Below are 25,663 nucleotides of genomic sequence, written 5' to 3' on the forward strand. Positions count from 1 at the left end.
TTTTTTTTTTTTTTTTTTTTTTTTTTTTTTTTTTTTTTTTTTTTTTTTTTTAAGTTTTTACTCCTTTTTGTAGGCTTTTCCTTTTCGTGTACTCGTGTATTATTTATTTTTTCTTAATGAAAGTTTGGTTTATTTTTTATCTAAAAAAAAAAAAAAACTAGAACTTTTCATCCTTTCTTCCATAGCGTCAATTCCAGCGTGCAAGAGGGGTGATCTTCAGATGTGAGATTTTGGATTATGAGGAGACTTTTTAACAGAGAGTGCTAGCTGGGCTGCTTTTACAGAAAAATTAGATGAAGAGCTCTATGTCGGGCTAGATCAAATTATTTGGAAATTTGACCCTTCAGGCTCTCTTTAAGCCAATCCACCTTCAGGTCACTTCACTAAATCTCAAGCTTATCTAAAGGCCCCCCTGTACCAGACAAACTTGAAAGAAAATTCCCCTTCTGGGCTTTATCTTCCTAGGTGTGCAGCTTTTGTAATAAAATGAAGTCACTATTGATCACATTTTCATTCTTCGTTCCTTTTACTTATGGTGGTTGGTCTTTTCATCCGGACTCAACTGGGCATAGAGATCTGCTTTCAACAAAAGGCTGACCAGTGACTGCTGAGACTTTAGGGGTAATGTACTTCAAAGGAAAATCTATGATTCTCTGGAATTGCACAGTTAAAGCCATTAGTTGGCACTAATGGAGGGAAAGAAGCCAAAAATGATCTTTTAATATTAGTTGTCCTCCTAAGATTCTTTTGCTAGTAGTGTACATGCTTCTTGGTGGTGTTCTTACCATAAGAGTTATTTTATAAGTATAGCCAACTCAAGATCATTAATGTTTGGAAGACTCTCCTTTTGTAGTTTCTTGGAAGGTTCCTTCTGCTCGGCTCCTAATTTCTTTTTCTTTTTTTTTCTTCGTAAGATAAAAACCTTTTATTGATTGGTGAAATGATAGAAAAATGTTCAAGGATTCAAACTTTAAAGATGTGAAGAAAACCAAACCACAAAGCAAAGATCTCCAAATATTACAAGAGCCCCAAAAAAAGTCAAACATAATGTCTATGAAGATTTTGACCAGCGAATAAGCCAAAGCAACAAAGCCTACTCCCACCAGGCTGCAATAATCTGCTGTCCGGACGAAAATAGCATACAGAAACCATTTTCGAAAAGTGTGAGAATCCCTTCTTCACATGACTTCTCAAGTAACCGTTGGTCCAATTTTTGATTTCAAGGAACAAACTCCTTATCGATAATGCTGACACTATTAGCAGAGACAACATAAAATCCTTCAATTTCCAAAGAACATTTACTACTCTTTTTGTTGATTCCATCATTCTGAAACGTAGAGAAATATGCACTCTTGAGCCTGATGATTTCTGAATGCTTCAAAAACTAAATGGATTCATGACCCTTCAGATTCCAGATGACTCCAAGCAATATTCCTCATTAAAGGCACAATTCAAATTTTGGAGGAACCTTGGAATGATCTTCTATTCCATTAATGAAGCCTCCGCCCCCAGCCCCTAAGTTGTCAAGTCTTAATGCATTTCACTGGTTTCTGTAAAGAAAATGTACATACAAAACTTACAACCACAGAATGTTAAACAAGAATAATGACTCACGGAATCGCTTACATCATAATAAAATATCCATTGGTATGCTAAGTAGTATATGCTTCCAGCTTTATTTAGTTTTTTTTTGTCATTGTTTTTTTAATTTTTCCATCCTTTCTTTTCAAGTAATAAACTTTTCATTGACAAAGTAATGCAAATAGGATATGCTTCCAATTTTGAGTGAGCTTCGTCATGCTGTGGACATGCAATCGATGCTTGAGATCCTTGTTGAAGAGGGAAATTATTCCAAGGTGGGTTTCATAATTTGCTTCTTGTTAAGCTTTTTATAGCTCAGCTCAGAGTACTGGACTAATGAACATGTCAGAGGGAGTAATGATGTCTGCTTATTAACTTTTCTAGCTGTGCTGCCGAACATGCCTGCTATACAGGCTTTTCAGGTCTTATCTGAGTATTTGCAGCTACTGGATAGTTTTTCAGAGCTTTCAGTAATTCGAGAGATGAGCTGTGGCATTGAGGTGAGTATTTTCAATGATACTGAGCATGATAGTTGCAAAAAATTTGTATATTTTCTCTCATGGTAAACGTTGTAAAGGATGAATGATTTATGATGATTTACACATTTCTTTTACAACATGTTGTAGACTTGGCTTGGAAGAACGCTACAAAAGTTGGATTCGCTTTTGATAGAAGTCTGTCAGGAGTTCAAGAAAGAGGCTTATTTAACCGTGAGGATTATTTTCTTGTGATAGAACTTAGTTTTTTTTCTTCTTCCTTTCCAGAATTGTTCATTCTTGACGCGCAATTCATGTTTCTACTATTTAACCTTGAGCATTGTGAAGTCCATTCACATTTTATTTGGACTAGGGTCCTGTATTATATATCCTAAAGGGCTGTGGATGGACTTTTCAATGTTGGACTTTTCCATCCACATTTATTCATTTATTTATTTCTGAAATCTTTACCATTTTTGCTCCAATAAAGGAAAAGACGTCGGGGAAAATTAGGCAATAAGAATAGTACTGTTCATAGTGTTTGTTGGTCAAATGGCTGAGCCTGGTAAGCATGGGCTTGTGAGCTAAGTGGGAAGCAGATGAATTGGGTTGGGCTTCTTTTTCCTTCCTTTTCTCTCCTGGTTTGTTAAATGTGTTGTGGGAGATGGGAGAGAGAGTTCCTTTTGGAAGAAGATAGGGGGTTGGGGGATATGTTCACTCTTTGTAATTGTAGAACCATTGCAAGTGCTTTAATCATGGAACTTATTTCTCTCTCTAATGAAGTTTTGTTTAACATGATCCGGCTTTTGTCATTATGAACAGGTGGTTGATGCCTATGCGCTAATAGGAGATGTCTCTGGCCTTGCTGAAAAGATACAAAGCTTTTTTATGCAGGAAGTAATATCAGAAACCCATTCTGCCTTGAAAGACATTGTGCAAGAGGTGTGCTCGAGTAATTCAAATTGAGGAACCGGTTTATATGGAGAGTTCAAAATTGCTTCCTACTTTGCAGATTTATACCATCTGAAGTTTATTTCCATTGAAATATAAGTGGAATACAAATTAACGCACAAAGCTATGTGGAAAGTTTTTTATAATTTTTTTTGTAGATAGCATTTAGTTTAAAACACAACTGCTGTATTTGAGGTTCCTTTTTCTCACGTCATACATTTCTACTTTAAGTCATTGACATACATAAAATTGAATACATACGTTGAACTAAATGGATTCGAAGACTATGTTAACGTACTGATAAAACAGCAAGTTGGAACAAAAAGATCAAATTGAGCTTTCTTCTAATCTTCTGATTTTATTCTACATCATTTCCTTGGTTAGTAATTGAAGAAATATTCAATGATGAGTATTCTATCTTTGCAGGATCAGGATGTACATATACAAAATAGTAGGTAAAGTTCGTGAAATTGCTGAGTCTCGCATTCAGTGTGTCAAATAAAATCTTTTAACTTATTTTATTCAATTTACAGGCTTACATACAGCGACCTATGCTTTCGGATTCCTGAATCAAAGTTTAGGCTGTGTTTATTAAAAACACTAGCTGTCTTATTTACCTTGATGTGCTCATATTATCAGATCTTTAGCTTCCAACTGGATACCAAGGTCTATTACATATTTACTATTTCTTATTTGTTCCAGTTGAATCATATGGTTTTGCATACATATCTTGTAGGGCTAATTTTTGCAGGACAGCTTTTTGGTTTCAGTGGCCAACTCTACCTCTTGGTTACTTGAGATTTCCTGAATGGCCTATCATATTTTAGAGTCTCATAATAGAAGAAATTACTAGAATAATAGACAATGCATAATCTCTATTTACTACAGAACTCAATATATTATAGGGTCTCATTTATTGAGATTTACATGAGTCTTCAAGTCAAAAGGTTTTGGGTAAAGGTGGAGAGTGGATTAACACGTGCATCTCCATTGTCTAGGTGGATTAGAACATGTCACATTGAATCAGCCAATTGGCAAGATTCTTTTCTTTTTATATTTTTAGCTTCTCTTTGTAGTCTGAACCATTTGGATGGATGTTTCAACTTTCTTGTAATTTTTCAATTATGAATGAAAAGTTTTGTTTCTTATTCAGAAAAAATAAATAATGATAATAACTGAAAGTCAGACAAATAGAAATGGAATGTAGAAAAAGGTATGATTAAATCATAAGTAATCATCTGTGAAGATTCTTACTTCTGAAATCCTTGGTCGAGTCATTGTGGAAAACACAACAAAATGTCTGGTGATTTTTTTTTTTATGCGTAGTACTTCAAGGGAATAGTGATCAACAAGGGTCATGTAAATAATAAGGGAATTAAGTCCATGGGGGTTGGCCTAGTGAGTTATTTTCAGGATGCTATTGTTGATTTCTTTATTGGTACTACTTTTTTGTTTGAAGTGCTAGTAGTTAGAAGCAGATTTTATGTTGCCCGCTTTCCCTGATCAGGAGGCTTTTCTGTTGGGCGCTTAAGTTTTTTATCTTATAAAGCATGTTTTTGATTCAGGACTCAATTGACCAAACTCCTAACATGAAGCAACAAGAAGATAATTATGACATTAATTTAAGAGATACACCTGAATCAACGATCAATGTCTCTTCAGTGGGGACTGCAGCGATTACAAATTCTGATGGGGGTGATCTCAATAGAGGGTCCCCGACAGATAGCAGCACAGTATCAACCAGTGGTTCTCCCTGGTACCATCTGAGAAAAGATGCTATAAATTTTGTTTCCCAAACCCTACAAAGAAGCCGTAAGAACCTTTGGCAACTATCTACTAGCCGTGTCTCAGTACTGCTTTCTTCTGCTGCTGTTTGTTCAACGAGCATTCATCAATTTTTGAAAAACTACGAAGATCTCAACGTCTTCATATTGGCTGGAGAAGCCTTCTGTGGAGTTGAAGCAGTTGAATTTAGGCAAAAGTTGAAGATTGTTTGTGAAAACTATTATGTGGCTTTCCATAAGCAGAGTATGCACGTAAGTTGACCTTCTTGCTCAATTTTGCCATGGTTCAGATTTGTTTATACATGCAGGCCCATGGAATCTAAACGCTGCCCCATTCTTAAATCTCAGTAATTTTTCCTGTGCCAGCTAACTTCAACAAAGCAATGAATATTTCAATTATCTCTTCATAAGTGATTAATATAGAAAGTAACTGCTGGTTTTATTGCTTAACATTTCTCTCTGTTCTTGCCATTCCTATTGGTTTTGTAGTTTTGACATTAATTTCTCCACAAATTTCTCTTTGGCTTACGAAACTAGAGTTATTGCGACAATTAGAAACTCTTCAAAATTCAGTTGAAGTTATTATAAATTCTCATGTCTCGAGTCTAAACTGTCTCAGCCATGCTTCTACTACTTGGTTAAACTAAGCAATTTCTAAGTTCAAATGTGAAAATTCACCAGTACTTCGTGATTGATTTTGCTCTTCATGTTTTTAGGCTCTAAAGATGGTTATGGAAAAAGAGAATTGGCTTACACTGCCACCAGATACAGTTCAAGTTGTTAGTTTTTCTGGACTGGTTGGTGATGGAGCACCTTTGTTTGTTCACTGTGATGGTAACTCATCTAAGGGCAAGGCCCCACGTTCAGACAAATCAACAAGTTCAGTCAGTACGGGCATGGATAGAAGTGGTTTTTTGCGGTGGCTCAAAAATGGAAATCCATTTTTACTTAAACAAATGCATACATGTAAGGAAGGCATACCAAATGGAGAACTGGATGGAAGTGCAGGTGAAGGTTTTGATAGGAGTAATTCCTCTCCAATGAAGTATACAGACAAACTTTCAAATGGTGCTAATACTGTTCCTGAAGATGAAAGTGAAGATCTTTTAGCCGACTTTATTGATGAAGATAGTCAACTCCCAAGCAGAATTTTGAAACCCAGACTTTCACTAAACCACTCTTCTAACCATAATAATGATGAAATTACAGCACAAACAGGATCATCTCTATGCCTTTTAAGGTGAAGAATCTGGAGTGATAATGGGAAGCATTCTTTATTTTTTTAAAATTTTGGATTGTTCTTTTTATCTTCCGAATTCCAGGTCCATGGACAAGTATGCAAGGCTTATGCAGAAACTAGAGATAGTGAATGTTGAGTTTTTCAAGGTATCCATTATTTAATGGTTAGCTTGTTAAATATCATTCACCTTTAAACTGCCCAAATTATTTCTAATTGGATCAATTTAAGCAGGGAATGTGCCAGTTGTTTGCAGTGTTCTTCTATTTTGTATACGAGACTTTTGGCCAGCTTAACACTACTTCCGGTGGAAAAGGGTTTCCGGACTCTCTCAATTGTACTCGCTCTTCTAACTCTATATTGTCTATTCTCAAAGTTTATTATATCAGAAACTTAATGACGCTAATTTGCTTTCTTGAATTATGACTTGTCTTCCTGGATACAGATAAGTTGAAGACAGCTTTGTCACGAGCTGCACAGGATTGTGATCAGTGGAGAAGACCCCATTCGTCTTCCCCATCAGCTTCAAATTCGACGTTTGCTTTCAATGAAGTTACCCCAAGCCCTCCTGGCAGTAGCTTAGGTTACTTTCATGGAACATCTCTTGGTCTCAAGGTGCTAGTTTATATACAAGGCTACAACTTTAGAAATGCTTATATATAAATCTCCATTTCTTTTCTTTTCTCTCTCTGTTGCATTTTATTTTGATTTGTGAGAATAAATATCAATTTTGGTTTTAGTTGCAATTTTGGAATTTTGAGCCATGTAATTGTGAAGCAATTAGCAAGTGTGGTATTTTGGATGTATTGAATTCTGATGAATATATTTATGGATTGAAATAACAAAGAAAATCAACTAACTACAACAACTATATTGATATCGTCTTCACTAAAGGAGTCGTTCATTCGTTCGAAGACCCTACATCTTCTCATTCTCTCTTGTGTTATATGATGATAACACTTATGCTCCATCTAAAGTTAGCCTGAACGGTGCTCCTTTTGAAATTTGCAACTCGTGTTAAGTTGCATGCCAAGAACATTCAAATAGGATCGATAATCCTATCTTGTGGAGTGTTCAAATCTGGGCCGAAACTTGTTAAATTTGTGTGTTTTAGTGTTTATGAATTAGGGGTTTATATGCCCAAATAGGCTCTTAATTTCAATTCACTAGGATTTTCACACAATCTTCCTTCATCAGTGTCTTGCAAATTTTCTTCTCTTATTGAACCTTGTGGACTCGGGATGTGTGAAATTTATTTGATGATTTGACAAGGAAACTATTTTTGTATGTTTGTTCGCTCAATTCTTCAAAGTCTTTGTAAGCTTTCAGTTGGTACTTCTGCTTTTTTTGGCAGTTTGGGTTCAATGATTTTCCCCTGAACTGTGTTCATTTAACTGCAGGAAAGGTGTGCAGGTGCTGACTCATTATCCCTTGTGGCAAGAATAATGCATAGGTCTAAAGCTCATATTCAGTCCATGCTCCTGCAAACTAACGTGGCCGTAATTGAAGACTTTTACGTACATCTGGTAATATTCAGTTCTTATTCAGTTTTTTTTTTTTTTNTTGGTTGGGGAGGAGAACAAACCACCATTTATAAGGGTGTGGAAACCTTCCCCTAGCAGACGCGTTTTAAAGCCTTGAGGGGAAGCCCGAAAGGGAAGTCCCAATACAATACCTGCTAGCGGTGGATCTGGGCCGTTACAAATGGTATCAGAGCCAGACACCAGACGATGTGTCAGCCTTCTTGCTGTTCCCCGAAAGGGGTAGACACAAGGCGGTGTGCCAGTAAGGATGCTGGGCCCCCAAGGGGGTGGATTTGGGGGCGGTCCCACATCGACTAGAGGAAGGAAAGAGTGCCAGCGAGGACGCTAGGCCCCGAAGGGGGGTGGATTGTGATGTTCCACATTGGTTGGGGAGGAGAACAAACCACCATTTATAAGGGTGCGGAAACCTTCCCCTAGTAGACGCGTTTTAAAGTCTTGAGGGGAAGCCCAAAAGGGAAAGCCTAAAGAGGATAATATCTGCTAGTGGTGGATCTGGGCCGTTACATTTTTTCATTCTTAGTATGTCATGGATCATAATATTTCATCCTTGGTGCAGCCTAATACTGATTACAGAGCTTCTTTATTTGCATGACTTGAACTAATGCATTAATTTATCATTAATTTATTGTTGTCCATATGAGTATTATAGAAGTACTAGCTTCATTATTCGTTTTTTTCTCAACCGAGTTTCTCTTCGATCTACTTCTGTGCTCGTTCTTTCTGTCATACATCAATGTGTGCGGGTGGGTTTATTGTCATGGCTCATATAGTGGCTTTGGAGGTCTATATTATAACCAAGAATTCAAGATGAATACAAACTGTTCAGTGATAATGGTTGTTTTATAGATCGTGGACTGGATGTCTTATGTATTTCATACTAAATACCTTATTAAAATTATTCCTAATTCAGCAACTTTTATTCATACAAATGGTTTTTTCCCTGCTTATTGATATTGTGATAGCTCAGTGAATTTCTATTATTTTCATGTTTATAGTATATAAATGGTTTTGACAGTCTTTTTCTATTTTTATGTGTTGGAATTTCTTGTTTATTCTTTTTTTATAGGCTGTCAATTTACACTAAATTTATCTACTTTTGATCAGTTGGATGCCGTTCCATATCTCATTGAGCATATTCATAAGAACACTGCAAGACTGCTTCTTCATGTCAATGGGTAAGAAGATTTAAATGGACATTGTTTAGTTTGTTCGAGCTTTAGATGTTCAGGGTTCTTTTCTGGGAAATCCCAGAACGAAACACTCTTTATAAGGGTGTGAAAATCTTTCCCTAGCAGACGCGTTTTAAAAACCTTAAGGGGAAGCCCGAAAGGGAAAGCCCAAAGAGGACAATATCTGCTTGCAGTGGGCCTGGGCCGTTACAAATGGTATCAGAGCCAGGCGCCGGGCAATGTGTCAGCGAGGAGGCTATTCCTCGAAAGGGGGTAGACACGAGGTGGTGTGCCAGTAAGGACGTTGGGCCCCGAAGGGGGTGGATTTGATGAAGGTCCCACATCGATTGGAGAAAGGAACGAGTGCCAGTTGTCACAATCACACTTTTGATGGTAACGGACTTGTGATTGTGCGGCACTCGCTTCCCAGCAATATGCGAGTTAAGCCAATTCGTTCTTGTGTCGCCTACGGCCAAGCAACGTATGCTCGAACCTCCGGCCCCGGTTCAAGAATAAAGTTTTAGAAGACGGGGGCAGAGAGAGATTTGAGAAGGGAGGTTTTGAAAGGAAAATTTGAGAAATTGAAATTAGTGTTATATATGCAAGCAAAAAGGCAACAACGACTCACATGATATAACTATTAATAGGGAGAAGTTGACAACTAGTCATATCCCCATGTCCCCTATAGTACATTTTGAGGCATTTCATGTCTGACAGGCCTAGACATGATTTTGCCGAAGTGTCATACTCCCTTAGGAATACAAAAGTAAAGCTTAGAAATACAAAAGTAAACATTACAATATGGAAAAACATAAAGGGTTTGGGTTGGCATGGGCAACATGCCCTGGACGAGCATGACCATGACATCTTCTCCCACCAAATTGGTTGACGCCCCTGTCAACCGACTATTTTCAAACATAGTGATGTGGGTTGCGGCGGAGTCCAGATCTTCGGCGCGTTCCCAGCTGGTTTTTTCCATAGGGAGGTTCTTCCATTTGACAAGGAATTCGCGAATCCTCCGTATAGGTCTTCCTACCTTCCTAACCCTATCGGCCAAGATTGTCTCTACTTCTTTGATGTCTTGTTTTCAGATCGATGCTCGGTCCGGTGGTTGCATTTCGTTGATCGTCATTTAGATCGGGGTGATAGGGCTTTAGGTTATTCACATGAATTACTGTTGGGTGGATTTTCATCCATGTGGGTACCGCAACCCTGTAAGAAGTAGCCCCAATCTTTTTTAGAACTTCAACCGGGCCTTCATATTTTCGAACAAGTCTTTGGTTCTTTTGACTGGGGAATCTGATCTGTTCTGGCCTCAGCTTGATGAGGACTTGGTCTCTTGCTCGAAACTGAAGGAGGCGACGCTTCTTATCCGCCTACTTCATCATGTGTTTGGAAGCTTTTTCCAAATACGCTCGGGCTGTATCTGTTGTCTGCTTCCATTATCTGGTAAAGTTCTGTGCTTGAGGGTTCTTTCCTGCACAAGGATGATCAATAATATGGGGCAAGGCTAGTTGTCGTCCACTTACAATTTCGAAGGGGCTCTTTCCCGTAGACGAACTCGTTTGACAATTGAAACAGAACTGAGCGACATCCAGAAGCGGTACCCAGTTCTTCTGACGAGCGTCAACGAAGTGACGTAAGTATTCCTTGAGCAGGCAGTTGAACCATTCTGTCTATCCATCGGTTTGGGGATGGTAGCTCAAGGAGATATTTAAAGTCGTTCCCAAGAAGGTGAGTAGTTCAGTCCAGAATGTGCCAATGAATATACCATTCCTATCGATGACAATGCTCGACAGAATGCCCCATAGCTTTACAATGTGTTTCAAAAATAGTTGGGCTGTTAGTTCGGCCGCATATTTTAGAGGTGGGAACGAACGTTGCGTACCTCGAGAATCGGTCTATGATGACCAAGATAGCTTCATACTCACCGACTTTTGGGAGGTGTGTTATAAATTCTAGAGACACACTCACTTTTCCAAGGCCTTGTTGGCACGGGTAGAGATTCCAAGAGTCTCGAGACTTTGGCTTTCTCGACTTTGTCCTGTTGGCCGATGAGGCACGTCTTGGTGTACTGCATTATGTCGTCACGCATATTTGGTCAAAAATACCCCTTTTTTATTAAGGCATAAGTTCGTTGCCACCTAGGGTGTCCGACTCATAAAGTATCATGACATTCTTGGATGAGCTTCTTCCTTAGTTCTCCAGTTCTTGCGACATATAATCTGTTTCCTTTTGTCATTAGAAGGTTTCCCTTGACCCAAAATTGTCGTGTCTTCCCAACTTTAGCTAGTTCAACGATGGCTTTGGCCGACGGGTCTTGGAGTAAATGTTCTTCTATGATGTCGCGCACCGATCTATCGATCTTACTTGAGTGAATATGGGCTAACATGCACAGGGCCCCATGTTCGCCCTTCCGACTTAGTGTGTCGGCTACTTGGTAACTCTTTCCTGCCTTGTGTTCAAATTTGAAGTCGAATTCAGCCAACGACTCCTGCCACCGGGTTTGTTTTGCCTTCAATTTCGGTTGGTCGAAGAAGTGGCAAATGGCGCTGTTATCCGTCTTCACTACGAATTGTGATCCCACGAGGTACTGTCTCCAAACTCGTAGGCAATGGACCACAGCCAGCATTTCTTTTTCGGAGACAGTGTACCTCTTTTCAGCATCATTGAGCTTTCGATTTTCCTAAGCGATGGGGTGGCCTTCTTGAATAAGGACACCGCCTAGGGCAGAGTCGGAAGTATCTGTCTCTATTTCAAATGGTTTAGTAACATCTACTAATCCGAGGGCAGGACCCCTTGTCATGGTTGCCTTCAGATCTTCAAAGGTCATTTGATATTTATTTGACCACGACCAAGGGTGGTCTTTCTTCAGGAGTTCTGTTAATGGGGCGGCTCGTCATGAAAACCTTTCGACGAACCGCCTATAATAGTTTGTCAATCTTAGGAAGGATTGCACATCGGAGACGGAAGTAGGGATTTTTCACTCTTTGATAGCTTTTATCTTATTGCTATCCATACCGATCTGTCTACAACTGATGACATGTCCAAGGAAGTTATACATGTTTTTGCGAAGGCACATTTTTCTTTCTTGACGCACAACTGATTCTGCCGCAGCTTGTCAAACACTAGCTTCAGGTGCACCTTGTATTCCTCTAGGGTTGTGCTGTATACAACTATGTCGTCGAGGTATACTACGACGAACTGATTCAAGTATTCATGGAAAACCTGGTAAATTAACGTGCAAAACGTAGCTGGGGCATTTGTCAAGCGAAAGGGCATTACCAGGAACTCAAGGCTCCATATCTTCTTACACACGTCGTCTTGGGCTCGTCCCCTTCGGCGATACGTACTTAGTAGTATCCTGATCGTAAGTCCAACTTCGTGAAGTATTTTTCCCCGTGAAGTTGGTCAAATAAGTCGGATATTATTGACAGTGGGTATTTGTTGTGTACCGTCACCTTGTTTAAGGCTCTATAATCTATGCACAGACGCAACGCCCCATCCTTCTTTTTCTGAAACAGTACGGGAGCTCCGTAAGGTGCCTTTGCCGGGCGGATGAATCCTACCGCCAACAACTCATCTAGTTGTTTCCTCAATTCGGCTAGCTTAGGGGGAGCTATCCGGTATGCGTTCATCGCTGGGGGTTTTAACCCCGGAGAGGAGTTCAATTTTGTGATCGATGTCTCGACGGGATGGTAACGTTTGTGGTAAGCTCTCTGGCATTATGTCAACATAACTGTCTAGTACATCCTTGATTTCGATTGGAATAGTTTCCTCAGTGGTCATTTCTTCCATCAAAGGTATGGCCATAAATGTAGGTTTCTCTCGTGTGAGTTCTCTTTTCAATTGTATGGCCGAGATCATTCTAAGATTACCTTGTTGCTTGATGCTTGCAGGTATTACTGTGGGGTTGTGGTCGGTGATCACCAAGCATTTCACCAGTGGCATTGGGATAACTTTGTGTTTTAGGAGGAAGTTCATCCCAAGTACCACGTTGAAGTCGTCCATGCAAACTACGACAAGGTCCATCTCTCCTGACCAAGCCCCTAATTTAAAGGAGACTCTATTGGAGACTCCTACAATAGGCAAGGCCTCGGAGTTGACAGCTTTCATTTTTCCGGGGTCCTTTTCTATGGTGAGTCCCAATCTTCGTGCTTCCTGGTCGGCGATGAAGTTGTGGGTCGCACCTGGGTCTATCAAGATGCTCTTGCTCGGTCGGGAGTTTATTGTTGCATCTATGAACATGAGCCCTTTCTCTATTATCTCCTTTGGGTCGACCTTCCGTTGGAGGGCTGACAAGAATTTAAGCGTACTCATTCGGGGGTTGTCTTGATCTTCCCTCCTGTCTGGCGTAGTCTCGACTCGTGTCGTTGCTCTCTTGAATGGACACTTGTAGTGCACTGAGAGAGGCCCGATGAGGACAGTAGGACAGTTTGTGGGGGCCTTTACACAACAGGCATTGTAAAGGTGCTGTTGGGTAGTTCTTTTGAGGGTAAGGTCCTCGAGAGTCCCCGGTTGGTTATTCTGAGGAGGTCTATCTGTCCACCCACTTGGTCTGTCGTTACTTCCATTTGGCCTATTAGGGCCTTCATTTTGATGACCTGGCAGCTTATATGTTTTGCCCCCAGTGTTTGGGGCCTATGTTGTTCTTCTTTGGAAACTCGCTTCGTTCCCAAACTCTAGGAGTCTCGACGCTGGCGATTGCGGTAGCTAGGTCTTGAACCTTGTTCTCGTGTATTTTAGTTTTGGCCCACGGTTGTAACCCATTTACAAAGAGAAATACCTTGTCTTTCTCTGACATGCTCCTGATATCTAGCATAAGGGTCGAGAACTGTCTGACATAGTCCCTTATGTTTCCAGTTTGTTTTAGGGTTATTAATTTTTCCCTTCTATATATTCTACGTTTTCGGGGAAGAATTGGTCCCTCAACTCTCTCTTGAGATCTTTCCACGAGTCGATGATGCACAATTCATTCTCGATGTCTTGCACCTTCGTACGCCACCAAAGTTTTGCATCGTCTATGAGATGCATTAAGGCTACTGTCACTTTTATGTCGTCGGTACAAGCCGTTGTGGCTTTGAAGTACTGTTCGACATCAAAGATGAAGTTCTCCAACTCTTTGGCGTCCCGGTTCCCTTTGAAGGGTCTAGGGTCTGGGAACTTTAGTTTGTTAGATCTTGTATGAGTTTGCCCAACCGTGACGTTCTCCACGATTTTCATGGTCACCCCAATTCGGGTGTTCATCTCGGCCATCTTTTCTTTGATGGCATCGATCGTTGTTCTGAATTCGTCAGCTAATTCATTAAATGAACTTCATCATGGTATTTTGTAGCTCGTCGAACTCTTCGCCACGTCCCTCCTTGTGCGCGACAGAGCTATCAGGGCTACCAGCAGGTCTTGAGCTGCTCGTAGGAGTAACTCTTTCTTCGAGCGAGGCCACTCGAAACATTAGTTCTATGATTGGCAACTCATCCAGGCGGTTGCCCATTGCGTCAATTTCTACGACTTTTCCATTCAATTTCGTCACTCGTGCTTCCAGGAAGCGGATGGTGTTAGGGACTTCTTTGAGGAACAGCATTTCCTCCTCTATTAAAGTAAGCCGGTCGGCTTGTGATTTGGTTGTCGACTTTTTCGTCGACATTGTTTCGGTTTTTGCTATGTCACGAAGCTAACAAAGCTCTGATACCCCTTGTCACAATTGCACTCTTGATGGCAGCAGACTTGCGATTGTGCGGCACTCACTTTCCAACAAGTGAGCTAAGCCAATTCGTTCTTATGTCCCCTACAGCCAAGCGACGTATGCTCGAGCCTCTGGCCTCGGTTTAAGAAGAAGGTTCTAGAAAACGAGGGCAGAGAGAGATTTTCGAAAGAGAGATTTTGAAAGAGACGTTATATATGCAAGCAAGAGAGTAACAACAACGGCTCATAGTATATAACTATTGGTAGGGAGAAGTTGACAACTAGTCATATCCCCCTATAGTACATTTTGAGGCATTTTATGTCTGGCAGGCCTAGACATGATTTTTCCGAAACGTCATACTTCCTAGAAATACATAAGTAAAACACTAGAACATGAAAAGACAAATGGTTTGGCTTGTCATGGGCATGCGGCCATAGGCAACACGTCTTGGACGAGCATGACCGTGACACTGCGCATGTTATGTGAATCAAAGATATGTGGGTGCACACAATCAACATTAAATACAAGCTTGAGTGAGAATCATTCTGACAAAATGTCTGCTGATCTTACTTTCCAATATTGAAAATCAATTTGATATCTTGTTAATGTTGGCCAACCCCTAGAAGGAAAAGGAATGTAAGCATACTTGAATCTAGAACAAAATATGATACGTACCAGTAGTGTTACGATCATGCTCGTCTAGGGCATGTTGCTCATGGTCGCATGCCCATGCCAAGTCAAACCCTTTATGCTTTTCCATGTTGTAATGCTTACTTTTGTATTTCTAAGGGAGTGACGTTTCGACAAAATCATGTTTAGGTCTGCTAGATATGAAATGCCTCAAAATGTATTATAGGGAGATTTGACTAGTTGTCAACTTCTCCCTGCCAATAGTTATATACTGTGAAATGTTGTTGCTTTTTTGCTTGCATATATAACACTAATTTCAATTTCTCAAATCTTGCTTTCAAAACCTCTCTTTCGAAATCTCTCTCTGCCACCATTTTCTAAAACTTTATTCTTGAATCGGGGCCAGAAGCTCGAGCATATGTCGCTTGGCCGTAGGCGACGCAAGAACGAATTGGCTTAACTCACTTGTTGTTGGGAAGTGAGTGCTGCACAATCGCAAGTCCGCTGCCATCAAAAGTGCGATTGTGACAAATGGTATCAGAACCTTGTTTTCTCCGTGACATATTAAAGATGGAAACCATGTCAACGACAAAGTCGACACCAAATCACAAGCCGATCGGCTTACTTTGATAAAGGAGGAAATGTTATTCCTCAAAGAAGTCCCTGACACCGTCCGCTTCTTGGAAGCACGAGTGACAAAATTGAATGAAAAAATCGAAGATATTGACGCAATGGGCAACCGCCTGGATGGGTTGTCAATCAAAGAACTAATGTTTCGAGTGGACTCGCTCGAAGAAAGAGTTACCCCTACGAGCAGCTCAAGACCTGCTGGTAGCCCTGATAGCTCGGTCGCGCACAAGGAGGGACGTGGCAAAGAGTTCGACGAGCTATAAAATACCATGATGAAGTTGTTTAATGAATTAGCTGACGAATTCAGAACAACGATCGATGTCATCAAAGGAAATATGGCCAAGATGAACACCCAAATTGGGGTGACCATGAAAGCCGTGGAGTCACTTCAGGGCAAACTCATACCGGACCCAACGAACTGAAATTTCCAGATCCCAGACCCTTCAAAGGGAACCGGGACACCAAAGAGTTGGAGAACTTTATCTTTGATGTCGAACAATACTTCAAAGCCACAAGAGCCTGTACCGAAGACATAAAAGTTATAGTAGCCACAATGCATCTCACAGACGATGCAAAGCTTTGGTGACGTTCGAAGGTATAAGACATTGAAAATGGATTATACACCATCGACTTGTGGGTAGACCTCAAGAGAGAGTTGAGGGCCCCCAATTCTTCTTCGAAAATGTAGAATACATAGCAATGGAAAAGCTACAACAACTTGAGGCATAAGGGAATATGTCGAGCAGTTCTCAATGCTGGATATCAGGGACATGTGAGAGAAAGACAAGATATTCATCTTCATAAATGGGTTGCAACCATGGGCCAAGACAAAGATATACGAGAAAAAGGTTCAAGACCTAGCCATCGTAATCGCCAGCGTTGAAAGACTCCTAGACTTTGGAAGCGAAGCTAGTTTCCAAAGAAAAATAACACAAAACTTAAACACGAGGGGAAACCATATAAGCCGCAGGGTCATCGAAATAAAGGCCCAGTAGGTCAAACGAAAGTAACGACAGATCAAATGGAGGGACAAATAGACCTCCTCAGAATAACCAAGCGGGGACATCTCGAGGACCCTACCCTCAAAAGAACTACCCGACTACGCCTTTACAATGCCTGTTGTGTAAAGGCCCTCACAAACTGTCCTCATCGAGCCTCTCTCAGTGTACTCCAAGTGTCCATTCAAGAGAGCAACGACACAGGAGTCGAGACTACACAAGACAAGAAGGAAGACCAAGACAACCCCCGGATGGGTGCGCACAAATTCTTGTTAGCCCTTCAACGGAAGGTCGACCCGAAAGAGATAATAGAGAAAGGGCTTATGTTCATATAGACGCAATGATAAACTCGCGACCAAGCAAGAGCATCTTGATAGACTCGGGCACGACCCACAACTTAATTGTCAACCAAGAAGCCTGAAGGCCTGGGACTCATCATAGAAAAGGACCCCGGAAAAATGAAAGCTATCAACTCCAAGGCCTTGCCTATCGTGGGAGTCTCCAAAAGAGTTCCCTTGAAATTAGGGGCCTGGTCAAGAGAAATGGACCTTGTCGTGGTTCGTATGGACGACTTCGACGTAGTACTTGGGATGGACTTCCTCCTAGAACACAAAGTCATCCCAATGCCACTAACGAAATGCTTGGTGATTACTAATCACAAGCACCCCACAGTAGTACCTGCAAGCATCAAGAAACCAGGTAACCTTAGAATGATCTCTGCCATACAATTGAAAAGAGGACTCGCACGAGAGAAACCCACATTTATGGCTACACCTCTGATGGAAGACGTGACCACTGATGAGACTATTCCAAGAGAAATCAAGGATGTTCTAGCTAGCTATGCCGACATAATGCCAGAGAGCTTACCATAAACATTACCATTTCGGCGAGGCATCGATCACGAAATTGAACTCCTCCCTGGGGCTAAACCCCCATCAAAGAACGCATATCGGATGGCTTCCCCTGAGCTAGCCAAATTGAGGAAACAACTAAACTTGTTGGCGGCAGGATTCATCCGCCTTGCAAAGGCACCCTACGGAGCCTCCGTACTATTTCAAAATAAGAAGGATGGGACGTTACGTCTATGCATAGGCTATAAAGCCTTAAACAAGGTGATTGTTCGCAACAAATACCCACTACCGATAATATCCGACTTGTTTGACCAGCTTCACGAGGCCAAATACTTCACGAAGTTGGACTTACGATCAGGGTACTACCAAGTACGTATCACCAAAGGGGATAAGCCTAGGATGACGTGTGTAACAAGATACGGGGCTTTCGAATTCCTAGTAATGCCCTTTGGTCTAACAAACGCCTCAGCTACGTTTTGCCATTAATGTACCAGGTTTTCCACGAATACTTGGATCAATTCGTCGTAGTATACTCGACGACATACTCGTATACAACACAACCCTAGAAGAGCACAAGATGCACCTAAAGCTAGTGTTCGACAAGCTGCGGCAAAATCAGTTATATGTCAAGAAAGAAAAAAATGCCTTCACGCAAACATGCATCTACTTCCTTGGACATGTCATCAATTGTGGACAGATCAGTATAGATAGCGACAAGATAAAAGCTATCCAAGAGTGGAAAGCTCCAACTTCAGTATCCGATGGACGATCCTTCCTGGGATTGGCAAACTATTATAGGCGGTTCGTCGAAGGGTTTTCATGACGAACCGCCCCATTAACAGAACTTCTAAAGAAAGACCACCCTTGGTCGTGGTCAAATAAATGTCAAATGGCCTTCAAAAATCTGAAGACAACCATGACGAGGGGTCTTGTCCTCGGACTGGTGGATGTTTCTAAGCCATTCGAAGTAGAGACATATGCTTCCGACTTTGCCCTAGGCGGTGTCCTTATCCAAGAAGATCACCCCATCGCTTATGACAGTCGAAAGCTCAATGATGTAGAAAGGAGGTATACGGTCTCCGAAAAAGAGATGCTAGCTGTTGCACATTGCCTACGAGTTTGGAGACAGTACCTCTTGGGATTGCACTTCGTGGTGAAGACGGACAACAATGTCATTTGCCACTTCTTTGATCAACCGAAGTTGACGGCAAAACAAGCTCGGTGGCAAGAGTCGTTAGTCGAATTCGTCTTCAAATTTGAACAGGGCGAACATGCGGCCTTGTGCATGTTAGCCCATATTCACTCAAGTAAGATCGATGCGCAACATCATAAAAGAACATTTACTCCAAGACCCGCTGGCCAAAGTCATCGTTGAACTAGCCAAAGCTGGGAAGACAAAAGGAAACAGATTATATGTCCCAAGAACAGGAGAACTAAGGAAGAAGTTCATCAAAGAATGTTATAATACTTTATGGGCCGGACACCCTAGGTGGCAACGAAATTATGCCTTAATAAAAAAGGGGTATTTTTGGTCAAATATGCGTCACGACATAATGCAGTACACCAAGACGTGCCTCATCTGCCAACAAGACAAAATCGAGAAAGTCAAAGTCTCAGGACTCTTGCAACCTCTACCCGTGCCAACAAGGTCTCTCAGGACTCTTGGAACCTCTACCCGTGCCAACAAGGTCTCTCAGGACTCTTGGAACCTCTACCCGTGCCAACAAGGTCTTGGAAAAGTGTGTCTCTAGACTTTATAACACATCTCCCAAAAGTCGGTGAGTATGAAGCCATCTTGGTCATCATAGACCAATTCTCGAAGTACGCAACGTTCATTCCCACCCCTAAAATATGCTTGGCCGAACTAACAGCTCAACTATTTTTCAAACACATTATGAAGCTATGAGGCATTCCGTCGAGCATTGTCGTGATAAGGATGGTAGATTCATTGGCACATTCTGGATTGAGCTATTCGCCTCCTTGGGAACGATTTAAATATCTTCTTGAGCTACCATCCCCAAACCGATGGACAGACAAAACGGTTCAACTGCTTGCTCGAGAAATACTTATGTCACTTCGTCGACGCTCATCAGAAGAACTGGGTACAACTTCTGGATGTCGCTTAGTTATGTTTCAATTGTCAAACGAGCTCGTATGGAAAGAGCCCCTTCGAAATTGTAAGTGGACGACAACCGTTCTTGCCCCATATTATTGATCACTCTTATGCAGGAAAGAACCCTCAAGCTCAGAACTTCACCAGAGAATAGAAGTAGACAACAAATATAGCCCGAGCGTATTTGGAAAAAGCTTCCAAACACATGAAGAAGTGGGCGGACAAGAAGCGTCGCCCCCTCCAGTTTCGAGCAGGAGACCAAGTCCTCATTAAGTTGAGGTCAGAACAGATAAGATCCTGCAGTCGAAAGGACCAAAGACTTGTTCGAAAATATGAAGGGCCGGTTAAAGTTCTAAAAAAGATTGGGGCTACTTCTTACAAAGTTGCATTACCCACATGGATGAAAATCCACCCAGTGATTCACGTGAGTAACCTGAAGTCCTATCACCCCGATCCAAATGACGATCAGCGAAATGCAACCACCATACGGAGCATCGATCTGAAAACAAAAAACATCAAAGAAGTAGAGGCAATACTGACCGACAGGGTTAGGAAGGTAGGAAGACCTGTACAGAGGATTCGTGAATTCCATTAGGTAGGGGAGGATGTCACGGTCATGCTCGTCCAGGGCGTGTTGCCCATGGCCGCATGCCCATGCCAAGCCAAACCCTTTATGTTTTTCCATGTTGTAATGCTTTACTTTTGTATTTCTATGGGAGTATGACGTTTCGGCAAAATCATGTCTAGGCCTGCCAGACATGAAATGCCTCAAAATGTACTATAGGAGGATATGAGTAGTTGTCAACTTCTCCCTACCAACCTACCAATAGTTACATACTGTGAGCCGTTGATGTTGCCTTTTTGCTTGCATATATAATACCAATTTCAATTTCTCAAATCTTGCTTTCAAAACCTCTCTTTCGAAATCTCTCTCTGCCCCCGTGTTCTAAAACTTTCTTCTTGAACCGGGGCCACAGGCTCGAGCATACTTCGATTGGCCGTAGGCGACGCAAGAACGAATTGGCTTAACTCACTTGTTGCTAGGAAGTGAGTGTCAGACAATCACAAGTCCGCTGCCATCAAAAGTGCGATTGTGACAAGTAGCACGTTCGAAAGAACTTCGAAAGAACTTCGCAATTATTTGCAAAAACAGGTTTTATTCTACAATTACATCTTGCTTAAACTGAGAAAATGGAAGTTAACTTTTTAATGAAGTCAAAGCCCAAAAACTTATTAGTGTTCACTGCTCAATCCTTTATAATTAGTTGAATTTCTCTACTCATTAGTATAACATGAGGTTCACTTAATAGTATTGAAGTAGTAGCAATAAGGTGCAGTACATGGGTAAAATCAAAGTGATTTGAAACCATTTAACGTTTTAGATAGAAAATATGGATAGGAAATCAATCTACTGGCGAAGTTATAAATCTTGTTCGTTGCCAAGGCGTTGTATCCCGAAGCCATCCACAGTCGTAATCAATTGGCCTTTGATATATGCTACTTCTGTGTCATCCCCAAAATAACATCTGGTAGGTTGTATAGCACAGTACTTGTGTTGAAAACCGTTGTTAGCTGTAGGGAGAACCAACAAGGAATGTTTGTGACAGCTATGGGTATGATGGGGGCGTTCTAGAATGAGATCATCATTGTGTTATCATCCAAACTGGTTGCCAAGCCGAGCATTTCAGTATCCTACTATAGAAGTATCTGTAGCACATTGGTGATGCTAGGTATCACGATCGCACTCTTGCGATAGTGGGATAGCAATTGTGCGGCACTTGTTCTAACCAAGCGAATAAGTCAGCCGTGAGAAATTCGGACATCGTGGACAACATTGGCGTATGTTCGAGCCTCAAGTCACATTGTGAGAAAAGGTTTAAAAAACGTGAAGGAGGAAATTCATTTGAAAACGATTTGAAGAATTGAAGAAAGCAACGTTATGACTATAAGCAAATAAAGAAATACCATGACATAAATAGCATACAACTCAGGGTAGGAAGATGTGACAACTAGTCATACCCCCTATAGTACATTTTGGGACATTTTAGCCTTGGCGGGTGTAGACATGGTTTTGGTGGACGGTCATACACCCCGTAATGACCCAACGTGAAATGGTAAAGGCCTATCTAGGACGAAAGCATATAAAAGAGTTTGGAACGGGCATGCAACCATGGACAACACGCCCTTGACAAGCAAGACTGGGACATATCCGCCATGCAACCATAGGCAACACGCCTTGGACAAGCATGACCGTGACACTAGGCAAAGAACTCGGTGCATTTTCTTTATCCAGCCTAGTTTTGCTCAAAGTTCCAACAATTTCCAAAAAAAGCTCCTCCATGGTGACTCGCAGTGGGCAACTCTCCAGGCCTTATGCAGATTACCATTCCAATCATATGTCACCTAGCTTAACAACTACCCGCCTAATAATTAACGACCTGCCTATTTGTCATTCAAAGCAGGCAGCCTGTGTCTAAGAGGAAAAAGATAAAGCTAGCTAACTAGATTATTAAATTACGACGTAATGTCGTTCGTACAGGTATACACATAGTAGTAATTTCCCTTCTCATATTTGAAACTTTTGCTCTCCTCGATTATATTTTAAACGTTATATGGTTCAACGTCATTAGCAGCTACTTCCTTTTCCACAGGCTAAAATGTAAAATTATTTTATGGAATTCAGTACCTACAATTTTCGAACATTGCAACGATTTTTGATGATAAGCTCCTTTTACAGTTATGTTGACCGGATAGCCAATGCAAAATGGGAAGTAAAAGAGCTTGGACTGGAGCATAATGGGTTTGTTCTCTAAAGATACTCAATCTATTTGCCATTAGTCTTCTATGTTAATCTTATATATACATATATATATATAGACATTCATATAAATGTACTTCCCAAACTATGGTTTAAGGTTGGCCTGTTACTTTTATATCAAGTGAAAGAGCTTTAAATGAGAGTAATACTCACTAATTTGTACACACACTTATGAAGGAGATGTCGAGAGAGAAGAGATGAGCAGACAAAGAACACTGATTTTATCAAAACCCTTTTCTATTGCTCTGTATTTCTTTGCTCTCTGTTTTTTGCTCTGACTTTACAGGAAAAGGATTAGGTATTTATACCTTTTCTAACACAAATAATAGGGGGAGAGAAACGCTCATAAACCCCTACCATCATTCCCTAAAAAGGCTCTGGGCCTTTTCTTTCACCTGGCTTTTTCAAATTAACTTTCCTAACAAATTAACTACATTTGGCATTTTAAGTTTATTTCAACGATCTCAACCTATTAAATATTAACTGATTTTGTTAAAATGATGGACGAATCACATTGTATCCGCTTGTTTTAAGATTTTTTAAGGTGAGAAAGGTCGCCTAGTGCAAAAATGGAGTATATTTTTAAGAATATGTTTTGTTTAAAAATTTCAATTTAGTTCCTTACATTTTAGCACTTGTCATTTCGAGTCTTGTAGGATGGCTGATTTATACGTTGGATTTGGTACGAGAGCCTGTGCTTTTGGAACAGGCTCAGGCCCCATAGCTTAAAGTTTTATTAACTTACGAGTTCGTGACTATTGTTAATACAGCGTTTAATTAAACTGTATGAATAGGTACGTCGACTTGTTATTGGGAGAATTCAAGCATTATAAAACAAGGCTGGCTCATAGCGGAGTTCGCAAGGAGGTAATCAATTAGGCAGAATTGATTAAGCTTTTTTTTTCATTTTTGTGTTTTTTGTTATGAATTCTCTGTTGATAGCTGTTTTCATCATGTTTATAGCTACTGGTTTGTTGGTCCTTTTGTTCTCTGCAATGTATTTAACTTTGATCGAGTGTAATAGATCATTGACTAAGATGCTTTGGAAGAATATTCTTAACACCCAATATATCTGAGCCCACGATTCTAAATTCATTCTTTATTATTTAAATTTTATATTTGTTTATTTCTATAAAATATTATTTAAAAAGATAAACATATCTTCCTTTTGCTGAAGTTATATATATATGTTTTCTTTAATTTCAGTAAAATTTAAATGAAAAATAAATTAAAATGGTATGCGATGTGTCACAGTCATGCTTGTCCAAGGTGTGTTGCCTATGGCCACATGACAGATGTCCTGGTCTTGTTTGTCCAAGAACCCCTTTTACATGCTTTCATCCTAGATTGGTCTTTACCACGGTCAATACGGGAGGTATATGACCGTTCACCAAAACCATGTCTATACTCGACTTTTTGGGTGTCTCAGACCTTGCGATGGGGCTTTAGCCCCCAAAAAAAAATATGTTTTGTTAAGATCGGCTAATTCAAAGGGGTGAATCTGGTCAGAAGTACCCTTTTTCCACTCTTGAATTGTTGAGTGATAGGGTATCGAACAAACATTGAATACAACAGTCTCTAAGAGTTTCCAAATTTATCGTTTTTGAATTTCTTGGCTTAGTGTGAGATCGAGGGACATGGGGACGTAAAAAAGGGGATCCTATGTAAGACCGCGGCTAATCCTGAAAGGAATGAATGGAAAAAGTAGAGAATTGGATTTGGTTAGACAATGTGTGGTTGGTAAACAAGGATCGGTTCCATGGTTGCATGCTCGTTCCAAACCCTTTTGAGCCTCAGGCTGCTTGATGACACGGGCATTTTTTACAATCATGGCGTCCCATGAATTTCATTGATTCTGTGGTTTGATTCTTTCTCCCTGTAGTAAACCATGAGATCATTTTTCTTATTGAAGTTCAAGTTCTCTGGTTAATTGAAAGACGTTCTACTGTACTGATTGGGTTAAAGGGATGTATAACCTTAGCTTGATTATTAGTCTCTCCTTATATGTTTGACATTGGTAGGTTCAAGACCTCCTCTTGGAGTATGGTCTGGATATTGTTGCAGAAACACTTATTGAAGGTATATCACGAGTAAAGCGATGTTCCGATGAAGGACGTGCGCTCATGTCATTGGATCTTCAGGTATCTATGAGCTATGCTACAGATTGCATCTTGCTTACGGCATTATTTATAGGTTCCTTTCTCTTCTTCTCTGTTTTGCTGTTTAATAATGTAATTTTTATTCATTTTCAGGTTTTAATCAATGGCTTGCAACATTTTGTTTCTGAGAATGTGAAGCCTAAGTTACAAATGGTTGAGACTTTCATTAAGGTAAGCCTGAGCTTTAAATTTTGAGCAAACTTGGTTGACTATTTATCTAAAGTGTGTTATTTAACATACTAATGACGTATCATCGAACAGGCGTACTACCTTCCAGAAACCGAATATGTACACTGGGCACGAGCTCACCCGGTAAGATACGTACCTTGAACTGAGAAAAGTTCGAATATTCATCGCTTGCAAAGAGTTTAAGATGCCCATTGGAATATCGTTGCTTTTTAGTTCAACATCAATATCAATACGAAGCTTAATTTTTTTTGTTAAGTTCGACAATTGCGGGGTTGAGATTGAAGTATTGAGGTAGCAAATTGATCATTATGAACATGAGGTAGTTAGCGTTGAGGTAGCAAATTTCTGTTAGTTAGTTTTCTGGTTATTAGTTGAGTTTGTTAGTTAGTTTTCGAGGTAGTTAGCCTTGAGGTAGCAAATTTCTGTTAGTTAGTTTTCTGGTTATTAGTTGAGTTTGTTAGTTAGTTTTCGAGGTAGTTAGCCTTGAGGTAGCAAATTTCTGTTAGTTAGTTTTCTGGTTATTAGTTGAGTTTGTTAGTTAGTTTTCGAGGTAGTTAGCCTTGAGGTAGCAAATTTCTGTTAGTTAGTTTTCTGGTTATTAGTTGAGTTTGTTAGTTAGTTTTCGAGGTAGTTAGCCTTGAGGTAGCAAATTTCTGTTAGTTAGTTTTCTGGTTATTAGTTGAGTTTGTTAGTTAGTTTTCGAGGTAGTTAGCCTTGAGGTAGCAAATTTCTGTTAGTTAGTTTTCTGGTTATTAGTTGAGTTTGTTAGTTAGTTTTGTTGTTATTAGTTTTCATGTATTTTTCTATAAAAGCATTGGACCTATCAATAATAAATGATCATTTTTGGTAT

The 25,663-nt window shown here is 40.4% G+C and overlaps 1 protein-coding gene across 4 annotated transcripts in view; it reads left to right on the forward strand.

The window, feature by feature from the left end:
* Positions 1–25,663, forward strand: part of LOC111782818 (syndetin-like) — a 44,350-nt gene that overhangs the window by 17,042 nt on the left and 1,645 nt on the right. For 3 of the 4 annotated variants that reach the window (XM_023663627.1, XM_023663629.1, XM_023663628.1), the window contains 18 exons: positions 1,767–1,856; positions 1,995–2,081; positions 2,208–2,291; positions 2,880–2,999; positions 3,435–3,463; positions 3,542–3,674; positions 4,574–5,044; positions 5,509–6,032; positions 6,115–6,178; positions 6,264–6,366; positions 6,475–6,644; positions 7,430–7,555; positions 8,678–8,748; positions 22,385–22,447; positions 23,260–23,332; positions 24,487–24,606; positions 24,718–24,795; positions 24,886–24,936. In XM_023663627.1, the coding sequence (XP_023519395.1) occupies positions 1,767–1,856; positions 1,995–2,081; positions 2,208–2,291; positions 2,880–2,999; positions 3,435–3,463; positions 3,542–3,674; positions 4,574–5,044; positions 5,509–6,032; positions 6,115–6,178; positions 6,264–6,366; positions 6,475–6,644; positions 7,430–7,555; positions 8,678–8,748; positions 22,385–22,447; positions 23,260–23,332; positions 24,487–24,606; positions 24,718–24,795; positions 24,886–24,936 (2,457 nt within the window). Of the gene's footprint in view, positions 1–1,766; positions 1,857–1,994; positions 2,082–2,207; positions 2,292–2,879; positions 3,000–3,434; positions 3,464–3,541; positions 3,675–4,573; positions 5,045–5,508; positions 6,033–6,114; positions 6,179–6,263; positions 6,367–6,474; positions 6,645–7,429; positions 7,556–8,677; positions 8,749–22,384; positions 22,448–23,259; positions 23,333–24,486; positions 24,607–24,717; positions 24,796–24,885; positions 24,937–25,663 lie in introns of those variants that run through there. The other variant, XR_002813195.1, reaches the window with a different exon arrangement.

Source organism: Cucurbita pepo, chromosome LG20 (genome assembly GCF_002806865.2).
Source record: "Cucurbita pepo subsp. pepo cultivar mu-cu-16 chromosome LG20, ASM280686v2, whole genome shotgun sequence".
In the NCBI taxonomy this organism is placed as follows: Eukaryota; Viridiplantae; Streptophyta; class Magnoliopsida; order Cucurbitales; family Cucurbitaceae; genus Cucurbita; species Cucurbita pepo.